Genomic DNA, 18,965 nt, shown 5'->3' with positions numbered 1-18,965 from the left:
ATCAGAGAAATGGGTAAAGCGCGCGGTAAAGCCCATTTGTAGCTTTGAAGGATTTCAAGAAATTAAGCAGAAGAAAGATTAGGAAAGAGCAAAAACAGAAAATTAAGCAGGAGTCGTGGAGGAATGGTTCATTGGATGGAGCCCGGATCAGGTTCTCGTACATGAATGAATGAATTGGCGTTGTTACCAAAAAGGAATACGGAATTGAATTTGTAAGTGGTAGTATATGATGAGCTGCACTCTCAGTCGTCACGGCTGATGTAAGACTAAAAACTTTAATTCTTAGCCATAGAATAGAGTTGCACTTACTATATCATCAATTATCTCCAACTTTGAGCCATAGGCCCTCATGTGGGTTCATGGATGATAACCTGCTTTGATCGTTATCGGACTAGTTTTGGACTGGGGTATGATACTTCGATGTGACCGATTGAAAATCGAACCGCACCGAACCAACCCATATCCAAACTAGGATCCAGAGATGTTTTGTTGTTCCACGAAACAACTTAAACGGCACAGTATCGCGATCAAACGAAAGAAAGAAAAGGCACTTGATTTCGTTGAAGCCTACCGAGGACCTTATCTGAAGAGGCCTATGGAAAACTCTTGCAACTCCATCAAGGTACAGTGGTACACCCACTTGCAACTCTCTCTCTCTCTCTCTCTTCCCACAAGCCGATATCGTATAGAGACACCATCCTGGCGTCGTGGTTATGGCATCGGTGTCGATGTCTCCATCTTCGCCAATGGAAACCGCTTTCAGTTCTGATTTCAGTTGAATCCCCAAACTTCGACGCCATTAAAAGGCTTTCTGTGAACTTCGCCGCTAGGGTTTGGAAGATGAGTGGCAAGGTTGAGTGTTAATGAGGGTAATTTGATCATTCTACCAGGGCATAATGGTTTAAAATGTCCAGTCGTTCGAATATAACGTCCCAGACTAATGGATTGGACCAAAGTGCTACATTTGGACAAATGGACATTTTCTATGGGACATTTGAACAAATGGACATTTTCAAGGGAGCATTTGTTAAAAACCCTCTTTTTTTGTTTTTTTGGGTTAATTCAATGTCCTGCAGATTACATAGGAGAATACTGCTAGAATCAGATATATATCAATTCATTAATTATTTCATCTGTATCGATTCAGAAGTGGGCCCTAAATAAAGATCTTGAGATTTGTCGTCCAATAAAGCTAAAGCAATTGATATAATGAAGAGGAGCCATCTTCTTAATCTTTATTTTAATTTTGCTAAGAAATTGGAGGATGGGTTGCAAGAAATCATCTAGAATGGCAGCATAGATAGACAACTCACATGGGACTGGCTTGTGTTTCAATTTTGTTCAGAATTAAGATGCAAAACTTACTTCTGAGGAGATATTACCTGAGTTGAAAGAGATCCAGGTTTGTGATGTAGAAGATGAGTTGAAGGAGTTTTGAGATGAGGCAGATGATGTTCTCCGCAAGTGACTCAGTTTCAGCTGGAGGTTGAACAGTATCATTCAAGCCTCGGAAAGAGATTTGAGATGAGGAAAAGGGCTTCTACCCTTGCCGATGGAAAGTAAAGTAACCCTCTTCTTCGTTCTAGCCCTGGAAAGAGATTATCGGAAACAGATGTTTTAACTCGAACCCAGTTTTTCCCCGAGATACGTTTTGAGATTTGCGAAACAAGGGTTTTTATGTGTCAAACACAAAAATGAAGCTAATTTATGTTACAGACACAGAAAAACAGACGGGCGGTACCAAACACAAGATTCCATTTTTTTTTCATAGCACTAGCACCGAAAAAACACCAAAAACGTTTTTTTTAAAGTGTTACCAAATGCGGCCTCATTCTTGATGAAGAACATTACCAAACGCAGCCTTTAGCGGTTTGGTTTTAGTCTCTCATTCCTAGACTGAAAGCAGTCCAAACCAACAGTTTGACACCCCTAATATTTGCCGCCACCCAGGTGTGAGAGAGAGAGAGAGAGGGTGCCAGTAGCAGTCGCAGAGGATGAAAGATAGAGTGGTGTATGGAGTACAGATTGGAAGCTTGGGATGTTTCCCATCTCATCCTACGGTCAATAAGATATGCTTGTAAGTAAAATTCCATTAAATACCACCTATGTAGATCCCTCTCCCATAAAATTAACCATCAAAAGTAGAGATATCAACTGAAACAGCCGTTAACAGTATTATGCTTCGGGTAATAAGATGAATCACTGATAAAATATGATCCAACAACACCATAAACATGCAAAGATGCTGAGTAGGATTTGAATATGCATTAGGGTTTCCTCTCGACTTCAAGCTCAGCTTGCCATAAACTACTGAATTGAACCGTCTCATACATATCATATCTGCGTTACATTGTCTGAGGAAAAAAAATAATTTAATAAAGAAAATTTTGAGCATAAGAAGATACAATAAATTAACAGAGTTAACAAAAGATCAGCAGCTAGTGTGAGTTCCCCTTGAATGCTCTCCAAAACCTTGACACTATACCGTCACCCTATTAAACCTTAAAACGTTACATTTGCTCTCTTTTTCCTTTTCTTTTTAAATGATACATTTGCTCTTTTTACTCTGTTTCCCTACCCCTTCTACCTCCATTCGCTCTTCTTTTTACTCACTTTTTTTTCTTTTTCCTTTTTCCTTTTTCTTTGTTTATCGGGCCTCTGTTCCTCTACTTCTCTTCCATTCTTCCATATACACATACAAAATGTAAGATTATGAATTATGACAATGGGTCAAGGATTTTGATTGTGTCAAAAAAAATCCTATAAACTTACAATCTCATATCTCTGAATCAATATATCACAACTCGCAGAAGCCCCGGCTGAGGCTCAGTGTACTCCAGCCCCTCTTCTTCAAGCAGATAACGCTCCACAGCAATAGGCAGCCTTGCTGGAGTGCGAGAACCCTTGGTGTGGTGGCCTGTACCAACACAGATATAAACCTGCAGCCGTTGCCCCGAGGACCTGGCCAAACTCCTCAACATGCTCAACTCGTTCTTCAGTACATGAATGGCCTCGTTCACATGTAACCCATGTAAGTCGATCATCTGCTCTTGTCCTCTGATACAGCCCTGGAGCTCCGGGGCAACTGGATTCCTGCACAAGAAAACATCCGAACACTAAAAGGCCCAAGGCAACCATAACACAGGTGAAGGTGCACTGAAACAGACATTATGCAACCATAGAAACACACATTTTACTGAGGCCATGCATGACTAATACAAAGGATGCATACACATTCAAATGCCTTCCCAAACATAATCTCATGTCAGGTCCCCGTAGCATATGCAAACTCCAGTGCATCACCATGCACTGCCAGAGATGGCCCATCATCCTCACACAGCTAAATAACTATGCATTCAGTTTCAGGGCAATTCTTGGAGTTTCGCCCTGATTCTGTACTCATGCATGGAAAGGAGCAGTCCATGAAGAAGGTAGTCTTCGCAGTATTTTCTCCAAGCCAAAGCCACACTCCAATCATATGGTAACCAACACAAAGTTGCATTTCCATCATTTTCATCGAATCCTTCTCTCAGATTGCAATGGTATAAATGAATGCCAAGTGGCTTACATTGGTCCACGTCCAACATGCAACAGCTTTGCTGCAACATCAGTCAAGACATGCCCAGTGGAGGAACCCAATTTAAATATAATACAGACCAAGACCACAAATTGAGTGACAATATTATCAAAGATATCCTTCATGGTACGCCACCAATAACCACAAGATATACGATGTTAGGTGCAGGACAGAACAAAATTACATTCAGGACTAAAGCTAAACAAAAAAAAGTTGTTATTTACATAAAACATAACCAAATTAAAAGGAAGAAAAGACTCCACTGATTTAATGATCGATCAATAATCATTCAACAGCTCACACCCACACGGTATACGACATCAGTGTCCTTAAATAATAACCTGCTAATCGTAATTATTGTCATGACATGAAAGTAGTTCTATGACGAGGATAATGTTTCATTTATATGAAATTTGCAAAACATTAAGAATGACAATAATGTAAGTGTTGCTGTGTATGCATGTAACCCACAGTTGCAGACCCAGATTAATTAATGGTCTTTTAAGTCATAGACACATGGTACTTGAAGAATCACAAGACACTAAAATCACACAATAATCAAGTGCGCTTCTAACCAATTTAAACTTAGCATATAACACACTCCTAAGAATCATCATAACCATGCACACATGCAATTGAAATTGTTCAGGGTCAGAATAGCGCATATGGCATGCAGCCCGGGACCAAACATACCTTTGTCGATAAATGGATTCTTGAGCTTTTCCATGAGCTGCCTTCATATGCATGTTGTGCAGCTGTCCTTTCACACTTAATTCTTTTGCTAGAGCCTTGTTGCCAATGAGATATGCCTGTCGTGCCTGTATTTTAATAACATCCTCAATTAGGATCACATTACCAACCAGCATGCTTGATCAACTCAGAACGTTAAACACCTCCAATATAACTAATAGGACTAATTAGAGGCATGGAACCATTTCAAACAAAGAAGTCAAGTCAAGGTCCCTTGCCCAATTGAAAGTTAGCATTAAGCATAACATTGGAATTTATGCTGCATACAATAATAGTCCACAGGTCTCAGCAACCATTCAGTTTACTCCAAAGAAGAAAAGAAATATGCCATTATCAACAGTTCTTCTGTAAATTTATCTACATGGTTTTAAACTAACAGAGAATCAACATAAAAGAAAGACTTCCCCCTACTAGGGGGTGGGAATGGGGTGGGGCGAGGTTGGTAGAGGGGGGTGATTAAAATTTTCTTATCAGGAAAATCTCCAAACTCCATGGCTTGTAAGAGCCCCTACTAGAACTTGTACCATGGAGGAAAATTTATCCAACATAAAGTTCATTGCTGAGGAGGATTTTTCTTTTAGAAATCAAATATCCACCAAGATAATCTTCCCTAGTGTTACAATCAACTTCACTTTGGGAGGGCGTCGTAACCAAGTTATGACCAGAAAGCAACTCATTATGAAATTGGAGAAAATGTTGATGCTGAACATTCATTCATGATCGCACATCCAAAAATTGAACCCCTTGCCAAAGCAGTACATCCCTCGTGTTAAATCTGCATTCAAAATATAACCACTTCCAAGAATACTTTAATGCGATCCTAGTTTGATGTTACCTTTCATCCTTCACTTTTATAATATTTTTCTTCATTTTTCCCTTTTGAGCAATTTTAAAATACGGAGATGCAGGGCAGAATGCAACAAGGAGAAAGAAAGCTTTAGAACCAAGTAAACACTGGAGAACAAATAAAATATAATTGAAGTTTCAGAGACTCATCTTTCAAGGGGTTACACAGCACTTATCTTATTATCAACTTTTTAGAATCATATTATATAAATAATGTGATGTGTTGGCAAACAGAAATTTGAAAACATTTCTATGTATGTGCACATTAGTTATTTGATTTGTCTCCATGAGTATGCTTAGGGATAGTTTATAGCTTACTGTGATAGTTTTGTGCAGCACTTGCTATTAAGGAAAAATTCCACTCGACAAATATTGGTGGGTGTAATTTGGTTTGGACAGTCAATTCCAAAAATAAAATGAGAAACAAGAAAAGTAAAAATCTTGGAAATTCTTCTTTAATATTCCTTCCAGACTTATGGACCAACATGGAATAATTTTGTGTAAATTGAGCACAAGTTTCGTTTTATCATAACCATTCATGCATCTTATCTTACATGAACTCTGTTTTCCCCCTTGTTCTTTTTCTCTTTCTTGGCCATGTGACATGCCACTTCAAATCAGCTCATCTACTAGTCTTCTTTCAACCATAGTTTAAAATCTCACGAAATCTCCATCGAGATCGGAAATTTCGGATATTTCAACCTCCTCGAAATGAAATGCCACCTCAAATCAAAAAAATACAAAAATTCGATCGAAATTCTAGAAATTTCAAGATATCTCGAGATTTTTTCAAAATTTCGCGAGATTTCGAGTTTCTCGAGAAATTGCTCTATATAAATGAACATGTTTCGTCAGTCCCGGTCGCTGAGAAACAGCTCTGGTTTTGCACTTTTGCTTGGTTTTTGAAGGTTTTTGCTCATTTCTTCTCCATTCTTCCACTTCCCACTTGAATCCTTGCCGCATCTCTGGCGCCAGAATCACTTGGAGAACAAACTTCTTAGCATATCTGTGAAGCCTTTCCACTATTCCAGGTAAAACCATATTCTCAAAATTGATTTTTTTTAGGGAAATGCATGATCAACATGTTTGTTTGTGATGAAATAAATATATGTTAGACACCGGAAGCCAATCTACGATGTTTTAGGGAAATACATGTTTGTTTATGATGAAATAAATATATGGTGGTCCTGGTGGAGATGGTAATGATGGAGGTGATGATGAAGGTAATGATGGACGTGATGATGATGGTGATGGTGGTAAAGCATATGAGGGAACTCGAGTCCCGTTTGTGGTACAAGAGCAGCAAGAGGCAATCCGTGCCCCCACACCAGCCACACGGCCCACATCGTCCACCTCGTCCTGGTGGTCGTGGTAGTGGTACTAGTAGGCAGGCTGAGCTTATGGACATTGATGCCCTATCTGGCTCTGTTGGTGGACTGAATATTGGCGATAGAGACAGTAGATCGAGTGGGCATTTTCGTGCCCCATTTTTTCATGAGGACAGCAATCCACCGGACGCCAATCTACGATGTTTTAGGGAAATACATATTTGTTTATGATGAAATAAATATATGGTGGTCCTGATGGAGATGGTAATGATGGAGGTGATGATGAAGGTAATGATGGACGTGATGATGATGGTGATGGTGGTAAAGCATATGAGGGAACTCGAGTCCCGTTTGTGGTACAAGAGCAGCAAGAGGCAATCCGTGCCCCCACACCAGCCACACGGCCCACATCGTCCACCTCGTCCTGGTGGTCGTGGTAGTGGTACTAGTAGGCAGGTTGAGCTTATGGACATTGATGCCCTATCTGGCTCTGTTGGTGGACTGAATATTGGCGATAGAGACAGTAGATCGAATGGGCATTTTCGTGCCCCATTTTTTCATGAGGACAGCAATCCATCTCCAGCACAATCAGAGCATGGTTCATCTCATTCACATCCATTTGGCGAAGGGCATTCTGGACAGTACCCTTGGGGGCAGTAGCCTATATCTTCTCCATCCATTCCCAGTTTTGAGTATGACTCCTACTCACAGGGACATAGTGGATCGTCTTTTGTGGATGACTTCTTTTCCTACCCTGGCTACCCAACCCACCAGCCGCAGCTGTACAACCCGTACATGCTCCCAGAGCCGTCATATGACTCATATCATAGTGGATCAGTGGGTAGTACTTCTTCACAGTTTGGTGACCTATATCCTATGATCGGTTACCTTCAGCGTGTTGATGATGCAGTTTACATGGCCACCGTGGATGACTACACTCGCTTCTTCTCCCAGACTATGACGTGGCATGCATTTGTCCTACAGTTGGAGAGCAATACACGTCGGCTCCAGTAGACCATGAGTGGGGTTGGTCCTGGACGGCGGAGTAGTTATTATTAGCAAATTTGTAAACATTTGAGATGAACGATAACTAGTTGACTACTTGACTTGTAGCCTTGTAGGGGACAATTGGGGATATTGACATATTGTGATTTGGAATGTTTGATATCATCTTCTTAAATCTTAACTCTTAAATTGTTATTTGTTAACTTGTTGTTGACTTGATGTCTTATGTGCTTAATATTATGATTTATGACTTAACTAATGAGTCATTATGTTTCCAACTTAGTTCCAAGTCAATTTACTTGTCTAATGTACAATGTGTATGTGTAAATATGTAATTAACTAAGTTATACACTTATACATTAGGGTTCGACCGTACGTTGCCAATCAATGGCGCACATCCAAAACACCATTTTGGAGGACTATTTTTGCAATTTGAACATTTAAATGTGTTTATATAGCCTAAAATAGGGTTTCCATGAAGTTTCAGGCCTTAACTTGGCCTAAAACCCACCGAAATGACCTATCGAAACATACCAGAAAATATACAATATTTCGGTCAGCCCGAAATACCGAAACGAAACGAGTTCTCGAACTATGCTTTCAACATAACCAAGATAACTCAATCAAAATCTCAGTAGTCTATATTTAAGTATGTGTTGTTTCTTTATCATCCAGTACTCAGCTTCATAAAGCATGATCGGGGTCCCATATCCATCTATAAAGTCAATTATTTTATAGATCAATGTGCTGATCACATACACACTCAAAAAGGTGCCTCTTGACTTCATCTACCCAGCTCTAATTCTTGGACAACATACATTATAGTCTCATTGCCAAAGTTTGTCTATGTGAATTTGCAGTTGATCCAGGTCTTCTGTTATGATTCATTAACATGAACTAAATTACTTAAGAAACATATCCTATACAATTCATTTAAAACCTCTCATGATTTACACAACACCTGAATGGACAAACCAGAAATCAAAATATGGCTTCGGATCAGCAGCAGGAAGCGGCTCCAACTCCCTTGGAATCTCAAATTTCATTCAATTGTGATGCTACATCTCAAATTCTCAACAGCAGCATTAGACTTGCATCTATCAAAGATGCCAATATGCATGGCATAGACAGATTATTAACCAATACAAAAGAATTTAACAGAAAATAAAAAAAAGGGAGGGGGGGGGGGGGGAAGTGCCCAAATACATCTCAGGTATGATACCTGCTCAAAGTATGCATTACGAAGGCGTGCATGATCACGAGCTTCTCCCCTAAGCTCCGAGTACATATTTCCTGCCATCTCAACATAGTTAAGAAAATATGAGGAAAAAAACCAAATTCCAAAAGTATAGTGCCATTGTGAAACATGTTTAGAGATTGTCAACTCGGGAACATTACCAACTACAGCTCCAGTCTCAAGCCAAGAAGCTCCTCGAGCTGAACCATGATTTTGCAATCGGTCACCATGGATGGTCCTCCCATGACCGCCACTATAAGAGCTACCTAAGTTATGGGAACTTCTAGTTGATCCAACAGAGGTATCTGAAGAACCATTTCTCTCATACTTCCATTGACCAGAATCCTGAGATGCCAGTTTCCTAACAGCTGAAGCAAAATCAATAGCACCTCTAGATGGAGTTGAAGAGCTGGACTTGAAGAAAAGAATAGTGTCCCTGTCAGAAGACTGGTATGGATTGGGAGTTTGCTGGATATCATCACCCGCATATTTTGACAACCCATTTTGACCATCAGGAGCAGTAAGTGCAGGAAAATCCATTGCACTCAGGCTTGGAGCAGGCATGGTTTTTGAGTTCAGGTTCTGATTAAAAGCACCATCAACTTGAAGCTGCAATTGCAAAAAAAAACATTTTCAACACCCATATCTAAAGATCATACACAATGCCAATAATATCTGCTAACATTTGCATCAGCAGGTACAAAAGCCAACTATATAAAATTGTTCTCCTTCACAAGAATCATAAGCAACTTTATTTAACCCAACTCCTCTATCCACCAAAAATAAATATAACCTGAGTCAAAAATTGTACCGTACAGTTATTTATTACATTAATGCCTTCATTATTTATCCTAAAAGGAACTGCATAAATGGTTGTCACATAAAATGATGGATTTTGAAGACTAAAACTGCACATGAAAAAACATTTCAGTGGAAGATCCTGATGGGTATGTTACCTACTATTCCCTTCACAGTTCGTCAAGTATTACATATACACTCCAAAAGTGGAGGGAGAAATATTCCTGGTTGGGCTAACCATGATTACTTCCTGGTTGGCTCACACCTATTGGTGCCCCATGACATTAAGATATCACAATTCCAATTGTTGGATATTTAGGATTGATCTGCATTGGCCACATGTCAATTTTCGGACTCAAATTCCATCATTTCCTTCCCATGTAGGTCCATGCACCCTCTTCGTAGTCCAGAAATTTTCAATGCTTCATTTTTCTATGTGGAAAAGTTAATCCAGCCTGAAACTTGACATGTGAGCAGCGAGGGTAGTGGGGTCTACTTGCCAACCAAGTTCCAAGGCAATGCAACTTGCCATGTGGCATAAACATGTTTGCCAACCAAAAATTCTATCCAGGTTGGACCAACCAGAAAACCCACAACCATGAAGGAAATTAGCCTCTACTCTTGGTCAATGGTAGGTTAGTTAAGAAGAACACAGTATACCTCAAGTTGAGTCAGCATCTCAATTGTCAAGTTCAAGTCACAGCCATTGGCATAATAGACCTCTGCAAGGCTTTCAGCAGCAAAACCAGGGAATTGAGAAGCCAAAAATTCCCCAGGATTGATGTCATTATCCTCCAAAACCCCATGCTCATTCAAAGTATCATTTACGAACCCAGAGCCGGGGTTTCCATTGTAAGTGAACCCATCCCTTCCTTTACCGCCAAGGTGCTGATCACCATTCATGAATCCTGTTGGCAAATTCAGAAAAGCTGCTGAAGATTGATCTTCTCCATATGTCGGAATGGAATATCTCATCTTTTCAATCATGGTGTCATTATCACTACCATGAGGAGATACTTCTTGTCGCTTGTTTAATATTTGTCCACTGCCTGTAGATAGAGAGAACCTTGAGGTATCACTCCCATCGTTAACGGACAAACTTGACATAGTGAGGCTTTCAGGTCCTTGCGACTCATCTTCTCCCATGAACTTGAAGTCTGGAGTAATATCATCAGGGAGCTGGCAGCGCCAGTACTGGTGGGCCTCCTCATCAGAGTTATTAGAAACAGTGGACTCTGATCGATCCAACACTGATTTTCCAGAAGTTCCTGAGGCATCTAGCCTCCTTGTCACCTCTGCAGAGCCGAGATTTCCAGATGAAGATCTAAGGGCAAAAGGGACGAACTCCGCTGCATTAGGATTCAGAGTAGTTGTCTTACACGTGGCATTCAACTTTGTGTCATTGGTTGAGATAACTTTTGTGGACAAGCTCATCATTATTTCAAAATTGAACAAAATAGCACTTTTTACATGTAAAAGTGTACAGAGAACAGAAGCTCGCAGAAAGCAAGAATCACCCAAACCCTGCAAAACAATTGAATTATAGGAAATATTTGAACCATAAGAAGACTCTAAAGTTGCACTTTTGAGTACATATTATGTGCACAATATTCAAATCCTAGTTAATTTATTACAGAAATAAACTCGAGATGAAACAAAGAAAGAAATCCTTACACTTAGTTATTAAATTCAACTAGGACGTTGATAATAAGAGCGAATTTAAAGACGCTTGTTGGAAATTTGGAAGAAATGCAACAATCAAGTAAACGTTCATGAAAAGCAAAGGAAAAGATCACTAAAACTAAAAAGGAAATTACAAACAGCCAAGTCACAGTTAGGCATGTAGTTAAAGTAACTCATTACATCTCTCCCTTGTGACCATTTATTGCATCCAAAACTCATGTTGATTAACAAACAATCGAATCAGAACTTAAAATAAAAGAACAATCGCATCACACATGAAAACGACAAACGGAAATACAAACAAATATCTCAGAGCGTAACTGTTAGACGCATCTAAGCTTAAAACCCTAATATCAACAAAACAACAAATCGGCATCACAACGCACAATTCCACCAACTGGTCGTTAACAGAACAAGCAAAAGAAATCCAGGAGACACAAATCCATCACGAGCTCAACAAAAACCCTAAGATGAAATTCAAACAACACATACATATCACATAAATCAGTAACTACGCCAACAAACAGCAGATTCAAATAACTAGAAGATAAATACAGGCCAAAGCTACAAGGTTTCGACCTTCAAACAATAAATCCAGCAGGATCTCGAAACAAAAGTACCGGCGAAGGAGATGAAAGAAAGAGAAGAATTTAAAAACAAAAACAAAAAAAAATAAAAAAAATATTGAAACAGTTTAAAGGCAAACAAGGATGTTGAGATCTGGAAAACAGAAAAGCTTCCCAAGTACCTTTTCGAAGCTCGATTGTAGGTATGACCGAATCGAATCGATTCATCGATGAAGGAGAGAGGGAAGAGTAAGAGATAAGTAACTATAAGAACATGTATAAGTAAACAACAATTACAGGTTCTTCAAGCTGTGAGCTTCGTCTGTTCTTCAGCTTCTTCTTCAACTAGTCTTCTTTTTCCTTCCAAATCCAAACCCTCTACGCCAACACCACCATCACCACCACAGAAAGAAAGAAGGAGCTTCATATGAAACCCACCCTTTCTACCTCACTCTTCACACCCTGAATTAATGGGAATTAAATATTAAATTATCTTATTAATGGAAAAGACCTAAATACCCCTCTCAGTTGTAAAGATATTTAAGAAGACCTTTGAACATAATAGGACTTACGAGGACTTTTGAGTCATGAAGCCGTAGACGAACTCGACGAGGTGTCCGATAAGAGAAAAATAAAGGCGTCTAGACCGTAGATATGGTCTACTGTTCCTAAGTTGTATACGTGGCACACTGCGCACTACCCGTATCTGGCGGCGATTTACTATCTATCTTGTCTACCCCAGTGCACACTTTAGTGATTCGATACGGTATAATGAATCACTTGGAATCGTCCGATTAGAATCAATGTATAAATAAAGGGAAAATTACATGATTAGCTACTTTTGGGTTTTTATTTACAAAACTGTCCACCTTATGTTTGAGTTAATAAAAATACACAAAAACAAGTTAAGGTTTACAAAACTGGACAAAATAGTGTCTCTCCCTCCCACACTTACTTTTTTAGAAATTTTTACCCCTACCATTGCCTTCTCGCCCAAGTATCCTCCGTTCCCTGCAATCCCACCCCTGTTCCAGCCACCGCCATTCTCTGCTACCCCAAGTAATAGAGGAAAAAATAAAAGAGATATTTTCAGAGGGGAACTGTCGAGGAAGACGAAGGATGAAGGAGAGACTGTTCCGTCTAGTTTTGTAAAACTAAACTTGTTTTTGTCTACTTCTGTTAACTCAAACATAGGGTGGACAGTTCTGTAAATGAAAGCCCAAAAGTAGCTAATCATGTAATTTTCCTTATAATAAAATTGTTGATGCAGTGGGTGATATCTGCCACAGGTTAGAACTTAGGATCCCTAGTGTTGCGTGTGAAAACGTCCATTGTCCAGTTCGCCCACGGATGAACCTGCAAAAAGACAAGTGAGCACAATAGAGCCAGTGTGGCTCCGGCCTAGGAATCTCCGACGCTCAAGTCAGGTCTCCAGTGCAACAGCGTAACAGCTAGTAAAAAATGAGATGAGCGTTTGAGCTCCATACCTGAGTATTTATAGAGGGAGATGAGGCGGTTGGAAGAGTCCTAGTATGGTAGAAGTTCTTCTGTTAGAAGGCTCTATCCCGTTGCGTGGAGTGGAGAGTCATTTTCGGGTTCGGACTCCCGTTAAGGTAAGAGTCCATATCTAAGTGTGATTCCGTATCGTGATAGGATTGTGGTTCAATCCTTATCTCGCGATTCTCGGATTGTGCTAACGTGGCTCCACGATTCCCGGTGAGCCGTTACGATGGCTTTTGTGGAGGGCTCGGCCTCCATGGTCGACCTCGGAGCTCGGCCTCGGCCTCGGCTGACAGCCGTGAGGTCGGCTAGGAGTCGATGGCCAATTTGGGTGGCTCCCCGTGGTGTGGGTGCTCAGCACACAGGAGACAGAATGCCAAATCTATCGGTGGTCGGGTCGGCCCGACTCTGCACGGCTCGGTTCGGTTATTGGACTATCCTTGGCTTTGCCACGTGGCAACTTCCGATTGGTGATGTGATTTATGCCTTATCACCTAGAGGTCATAGGATCGATTGGGATCAAGGATGTAAAATTAGACGAAATATCTCTCTATCTTTCCTCTTCACATGAAATGACCATGTTGTTTTTTCTATGCATGAACCATCGTATCTCATTATTGTGCTCGTCTACGTAACTTGCGTAGAAAATAATCCTCTTCCAAAATTAAATGGGGAAGAGTTTTTTGTCTGGGAGCATGGCTCATGTGCTAGTGTTAGGATCAATGGGAGTATGTATACGGAAGCATCAATGGTGATGTGATTTCCATCTTTCATGGGGGTGGGGCGGTCATTTCGCCCCATCATGTGTCTAAGGCTCTAGATGCAGGAGCTATATATGAGAGAGGTTTGAGCATGTCGCCAACTTTCGATAAGCACCAATCATAGGGTTGAACACAGGAGGTTAAAGGGGTCTTGATGACAATCGCCTTTTTATTACAACGGGGACTAAGGCCTGATTTGGTATGATTTCTATTTCAGAAATTTGATTGTTGCACCTTATTTCAATGAAATAAAAATTCCAAAACCTAAGGAGTTGTTTCAATTTTGAAATTAAAATTGATTTCACTCTTGCTCTTTATGAGCACATGGTTAATTTGATTGGCATAATAGTGATTTCATGTTAAAAATAAAAACACTACCCTTCTTCTTCTCCTAATGGTCACACCACCACCATACCCCCACCACTATCATACTGTCGTCGCCACTACCATCAGCCCACCACCACTACCACCCCCTTTTGCAGTCCCACTCCTACCCTCGCCTCGGCCACTCTCTCCCAAAAGAAATATAGAGAATTTATTCTCAGAAATTAAACTACCAAACAGATTTCTTATTCTTGAAATATTTTAGATTGATACAATCAAAACAATTTTAATTTCTTGATCAAAATCTATTTGTTGACTATTTCATGAAATCAAATTCGAAATTAAAATAGAAATGTAGACACTGAATTTTGTCACCCCCCGACGATGATGACAACAGGACACGGACAGACATCGGTGTCTCTCTCAAGAAGGACCCTTGTCCTTACATCTGAACCAAATCACCCTAAACATCCCTAAAATGGCTTATCAGACCCTGTTACTAAACGCTGAAGGAGGTACTGCTCACCCTCCCCCCACCACTGCAGGCAGCCCCCCTGCGGGGGATGTAGAGGGGCGGAGTCCCCCGACAAAAAATTTTTTGAAGAGTCAGAAGGGAGCCAAAAACCCAAAAAAAAAAGGAAAAGTGGTACTGCGCCCCCACAGCACCGTGGGGACGTGTACTTGATTTCTACGGCGCCATGAAGAGGTGTGACATCAGCCTACTAACGTCACCCACAGTGCCATGGAAAAGTCCCCCACGGCGTCGTGGACATCTCCACGGCGCCGTGGAGGGCTTATCCCCCCTCCCTCATTTCTCAAGCTTTTCTCGGGTAGGGAGACCCTCCAAGGCTTGTTTTGCCCCCTTTTCACCCTCTTTTCCTCCGTCTTTCCCTCATGAGTATGTGAGTGAGTGGAGTTCTTCGACGTAGGTAGATCCTTCGGTTACCCATCCAAGCATAGAGTGATTCTGCTCTTGGGTATTGTTATCCCGTCAGTGTACGGATAACGAAAAACCCCCTTCACAGCCGTTATTCTATCTGTATACAGATAACAAGAATCCCTTATATAGCCATTACTCTGCCCGAAGTTTGAGTAGCGAAACCCATCTCATATAGTCCTTATTCTATCCGACAAGAGAGAGACAAGCCAATCGTCCGTCTCCACCTGAGCCTTGGGACATCACATATTTCGCACTCGGTGCGCTTTCGTTTATTTCGTGTATTTCTTGACAGGTATCTGTATCTTTTCTTCTTATTATTTTTGGCATAATGTAGACAATTAAAGTAACTCGTTTTAGTGTACATAGTAAATGATTTTTCTTTCTTTGTCATGATTAGTGCATCATAACTTAGCCTTACATGTTAGTATATGATATATTATTAAGGGAGAATATTTGAAAACCAGCATCTAGTAGAAAGACCGATTTATCCGGGCGAGGTGGGTGCCTAACACCTTCCCACCCTCGTAACTTGACTACTTACCCTGAATCTCTGACCAGCCCATATGGAATCACATAGCCCTTTCCGCTAACTCTGGATGGGGCTAAACCCATTGGGTCCTAGGCCCTAACCCTCGGTGGCGACTCCATTTCTTTATAAAGCATGATCCCAATCCCCATGATGATATATCGGAATGATACACTGTTATTCATCGAAGCCAATCCTTATCGCCAAGAGGCTGAGGAACCCTCGTCCCGAGGACCACGGTACTTACAAGAAATCATACCAAATCTGGGCTAAAAGCATCTTTTTCATTTGGAAGTATGGACAGATAAAGAAAAATAATCCTCATCCTTAGACCGTAATCATCATTTAAGGGAAACAAGGTAATTTTGAAATGTTTTTAGAGGGTAATGAATCCATGCAAATTTGAATGGGTAAAATGGTTGGTGGATGAAACCTACTAAGGCTGCATTTGGTAACCATCTCAGGGAACAGTTCTTTTATTCTGCGGGAACACAAGAACATCTAAAAACCGTTTGGCAATCTGGTTTGTTCTTCTGTTCTCGCAGAATGAACAGGCACAAAAACCCTCAAAAGAACAAGTTTAACAGAACAACACATACATGTTCTACATATGGTAAGATCATCTATAGGAGAATAAAAGGTGGAGAAAAAAAACTGTTCCTGATAAAATCTAATTAATCCCCAGTCTTCAACCTCTCTTCTCATTCACCTTGCAATTGGAGAAACGAGAAATACACTTCTTCCTCCTTTACTCAATGCTCGGTACCATCTATCGGGCTTCTTGAGCTCCACTGCTACAAATGTCATTGTTTCTCCTCAATATTGAGCTCCGTTGTTGCTTCTCCTTAATCTCGAGCTCCACAACATCCATCGGGCTTCTCTGGAGAGATGGCCTCTTCCCAACGAAGAATTTACAACTATACCTTGGTGCAGTTGCCTTTGCTAATTTGGTCGGGGCCCTAGTTTTGCCAAACTTTTTTGTCGCCTCTGATGTATGGTGCTTTGCAACCTCTGCCCATCGATTTCCCTACCTGGTTTTGAAAGCCCCCTAAAAAATCACTAGTCTCTCTCTCTTTCTCTCTGTGGAATGATTAACGGTGTAACACCCAAACGACTTATTTGTGTCTTTAGGACTGCATCGATGCCATTGATGGTAGTCATATTAGTGTTATAGTTTCGAGGGGAGACCAAACCCAATACAGAAATTAAAAAGAAATTTTAACACAAAGTATGATTTATGCATATCCTTTCAACATAAAATTCACATTTGTGTACACGGGGTGGGAAGGCAGTGCCAATGATTGTCATATTTTTGACAAGTAAGAACAAATGAGAGTTTGCGTTTTCCTCATCTACCATGAGGTACAATCCAAGCATATTTTAATTGTTAACATTACAGTAGTTTTTTTTTAATGTTAATTTGTTAATATTTTTCAATCTCATTAATATTTGTAAGCAAATATTATGTTGTAGACTCTGGATATGCAAGTCAGCTTGGTTACTCGACACTGTTCAGAGGTAAAAGGTATCAACTACAAGATTATAAAAGGAGAGGAACTCCAAGAACAGTTAAGGAATTGTTCAACCATAGACATTCCTCTCAAAGGAATGTCATTGAATGTACTTTTGGAGTATTGAAAAATGGATTCAAAATTCTAAGACCAATGACTGATTTCTCTCTCAAAACTCAAAACTATATAGTGATTACATGTTGTGGCATGCATAATTTCATCAAAGAAGTACAAATTGCAAATGCAGGATTTGTAACACTAGAGGATGATAAATCAAAGGTCGATTAACTAAATCCCCCCTGACCAAGATTTTGATAATTATATTGCAAATCTTAATCAATAACAACGTCAAGAGAGATGAATGAAACTAGATAACAGATTGCAAATCAATTAGCAAGATATCACAAGATACCAAAGATTTTATTTTCATTATGATGTTGTTTGAAAAATTGTTTATGTGGTTCGATATATCTTTATGTTAAAAACTTTTATATCATCCACTATTGTGTTAACTCTTTTTAAGACATTATTATAATTTAATAAATCATACATACTGTTAGTCCTTACGTTTTTAGTATATTGTGTGGCTGTATTGAAATTTGTCCAAATGACTTCTAATGTGAATGAGCTTACTATTGCTAAATGTGAAATATGCGGTATTAGTTGTCCCGAATTCACAATAAAGTTGAAAAAATTATTAAACCAGATTACTACAAATGTCTTAGGGTTGTTCATTTTTCATGTGGTAAGCTATGGCCGACCATTCTGGTGCTTCCACTATCGACTAGAGTATGACTGCCAACTTGTGTTTCATAAATTCTTTGTAACCAATAGAATAGAAATTATACATTATGTTTTAACAATTATATGTTATTTAGCCTACAAGCTAATAATCATGGGTGTGGAATGTTCCAAGGGTAGAAGATGGAAAACCTTGCACTTCTACCTAGCATACTCTTCCTTCATCTGATTGTCCGAAAACCTACACATCTATAGCTCCTTCGCCTTAATCGAATTTATCAAAGAATATTTGAAAAGGATCAATTAAAGGCTCAGATAATCATGCAAGGATGTTGAGAGACGTTCTTAATGCTGTTAGCAAGCTTGACTTGAACAAAGGTAGAGTCTTGAAACTTTAATCTCCATTTTCTTGTTATTGAAGTTTAGAACTTGCCACTTAGACTGTGTTATAATTTTAATAATAATTTAATACAAATGCCTATATTTTCTCAAACTACGTATATGTAATGACATTTTCATAATTATTTTAGGAAAGAGGAATTTAAATCGCATTTTTGTAATTTTTTTATGGTGTCTCGGATGGTAATGGCATTTACGGGATTATTTGGGTTAATTCTGATGGTAATGGCATTTTTGTAAATATTGACAAGGGTGTTAAGAAATTGTTCTAGAATAGGTTTTACCAAATGACATTGTTGTTCACTTTCTGTTCTAGAACAAGTTTACCAAATGCTAATCTAAAGCCAAAGAACATAGTTCCAAAACAAAACTGAAAAAAATGGTTCCAAAGATTTAACTCAAGATTTCAAAAGAAAACTAGCTATTGGAGCTCCTCAACTTCAGTGAAGATGTTTAAGAGTTATACTCAAGTG

At 39.6% G+C, this 18,965-nt stretch overlaps 1 protein-coding gene across 3 annotated transcripts; it reads right to left on the bottom strand.

The window, feature by feature from the left end:
* Positions 1 to 2,696: 2,696 nt before the first annotated feature.
* On the bottom strand, positions 2,697 to 12,083 carry LOC122666958 (polyadenylate-binding protein-interacting protein 7-like). 3 transcript variants are annotated; one of them, XM_043863090.1, is made up of 7 exons: positions 11,973 to 12,083; positions 10,546 to 11,065; positions 10,202 to 10,470; positions 8,905 to 9,352; positions 8,729 to 8,799; positions 4,271 to 4,395; positions 2,697 to 3,093 (listed from the first exon to the last, which is right to left on the bottom strand). In XM_043863090.1, the coding sequence occupies exons 2-7, from the start codon at positions 10,976 to 10,978 to the stop codon at positions 2,790 to 2,792; spliced, it is 1,650 nt and encodes a 549-aa protein (XP_043719025.1). In that variant the 5' UTR covers positions 10,979 to 11,065; positions 11,973 to 12,083; the 3' UTR covers positions 2,697 to 2,789. The 3 variants fall into 3 exon arrangements, with proteins under 3 accessions (XP_043719025.1, XP_043719026.1, XP_043719024.1); XM_043863091.1 differs by having other exon boundaries at positions 10,202 to 10,449; XM_043863089.1 differs by having other exon boundaries at positions 10,202 to 11,065.
* Between the last annotated feature and the right edge of the window lie 6,882 nt (positions 12,084 to 18,965).

Source organism: Telopea speciosissima, chromosome 7 (genome assembly GCF_018873765.1).
Source record: "Telopea speciosissima isolate NSW1024214 ecotype Mountain lineage chromosome 7, Tspe_v1, whole genome shotgun sequence".
NCBI lineage: Eukaryota > Viridiplantae > Streptophyta > Magnoliopsida > Proteales > Proteaceae > Telopea > Telopea speciosissima.
The sequence above is the reverse complement of the archived record's forward strand: the minus strand, read 5'-3'. Positions and strand labels throughout refer to the sequence as shown.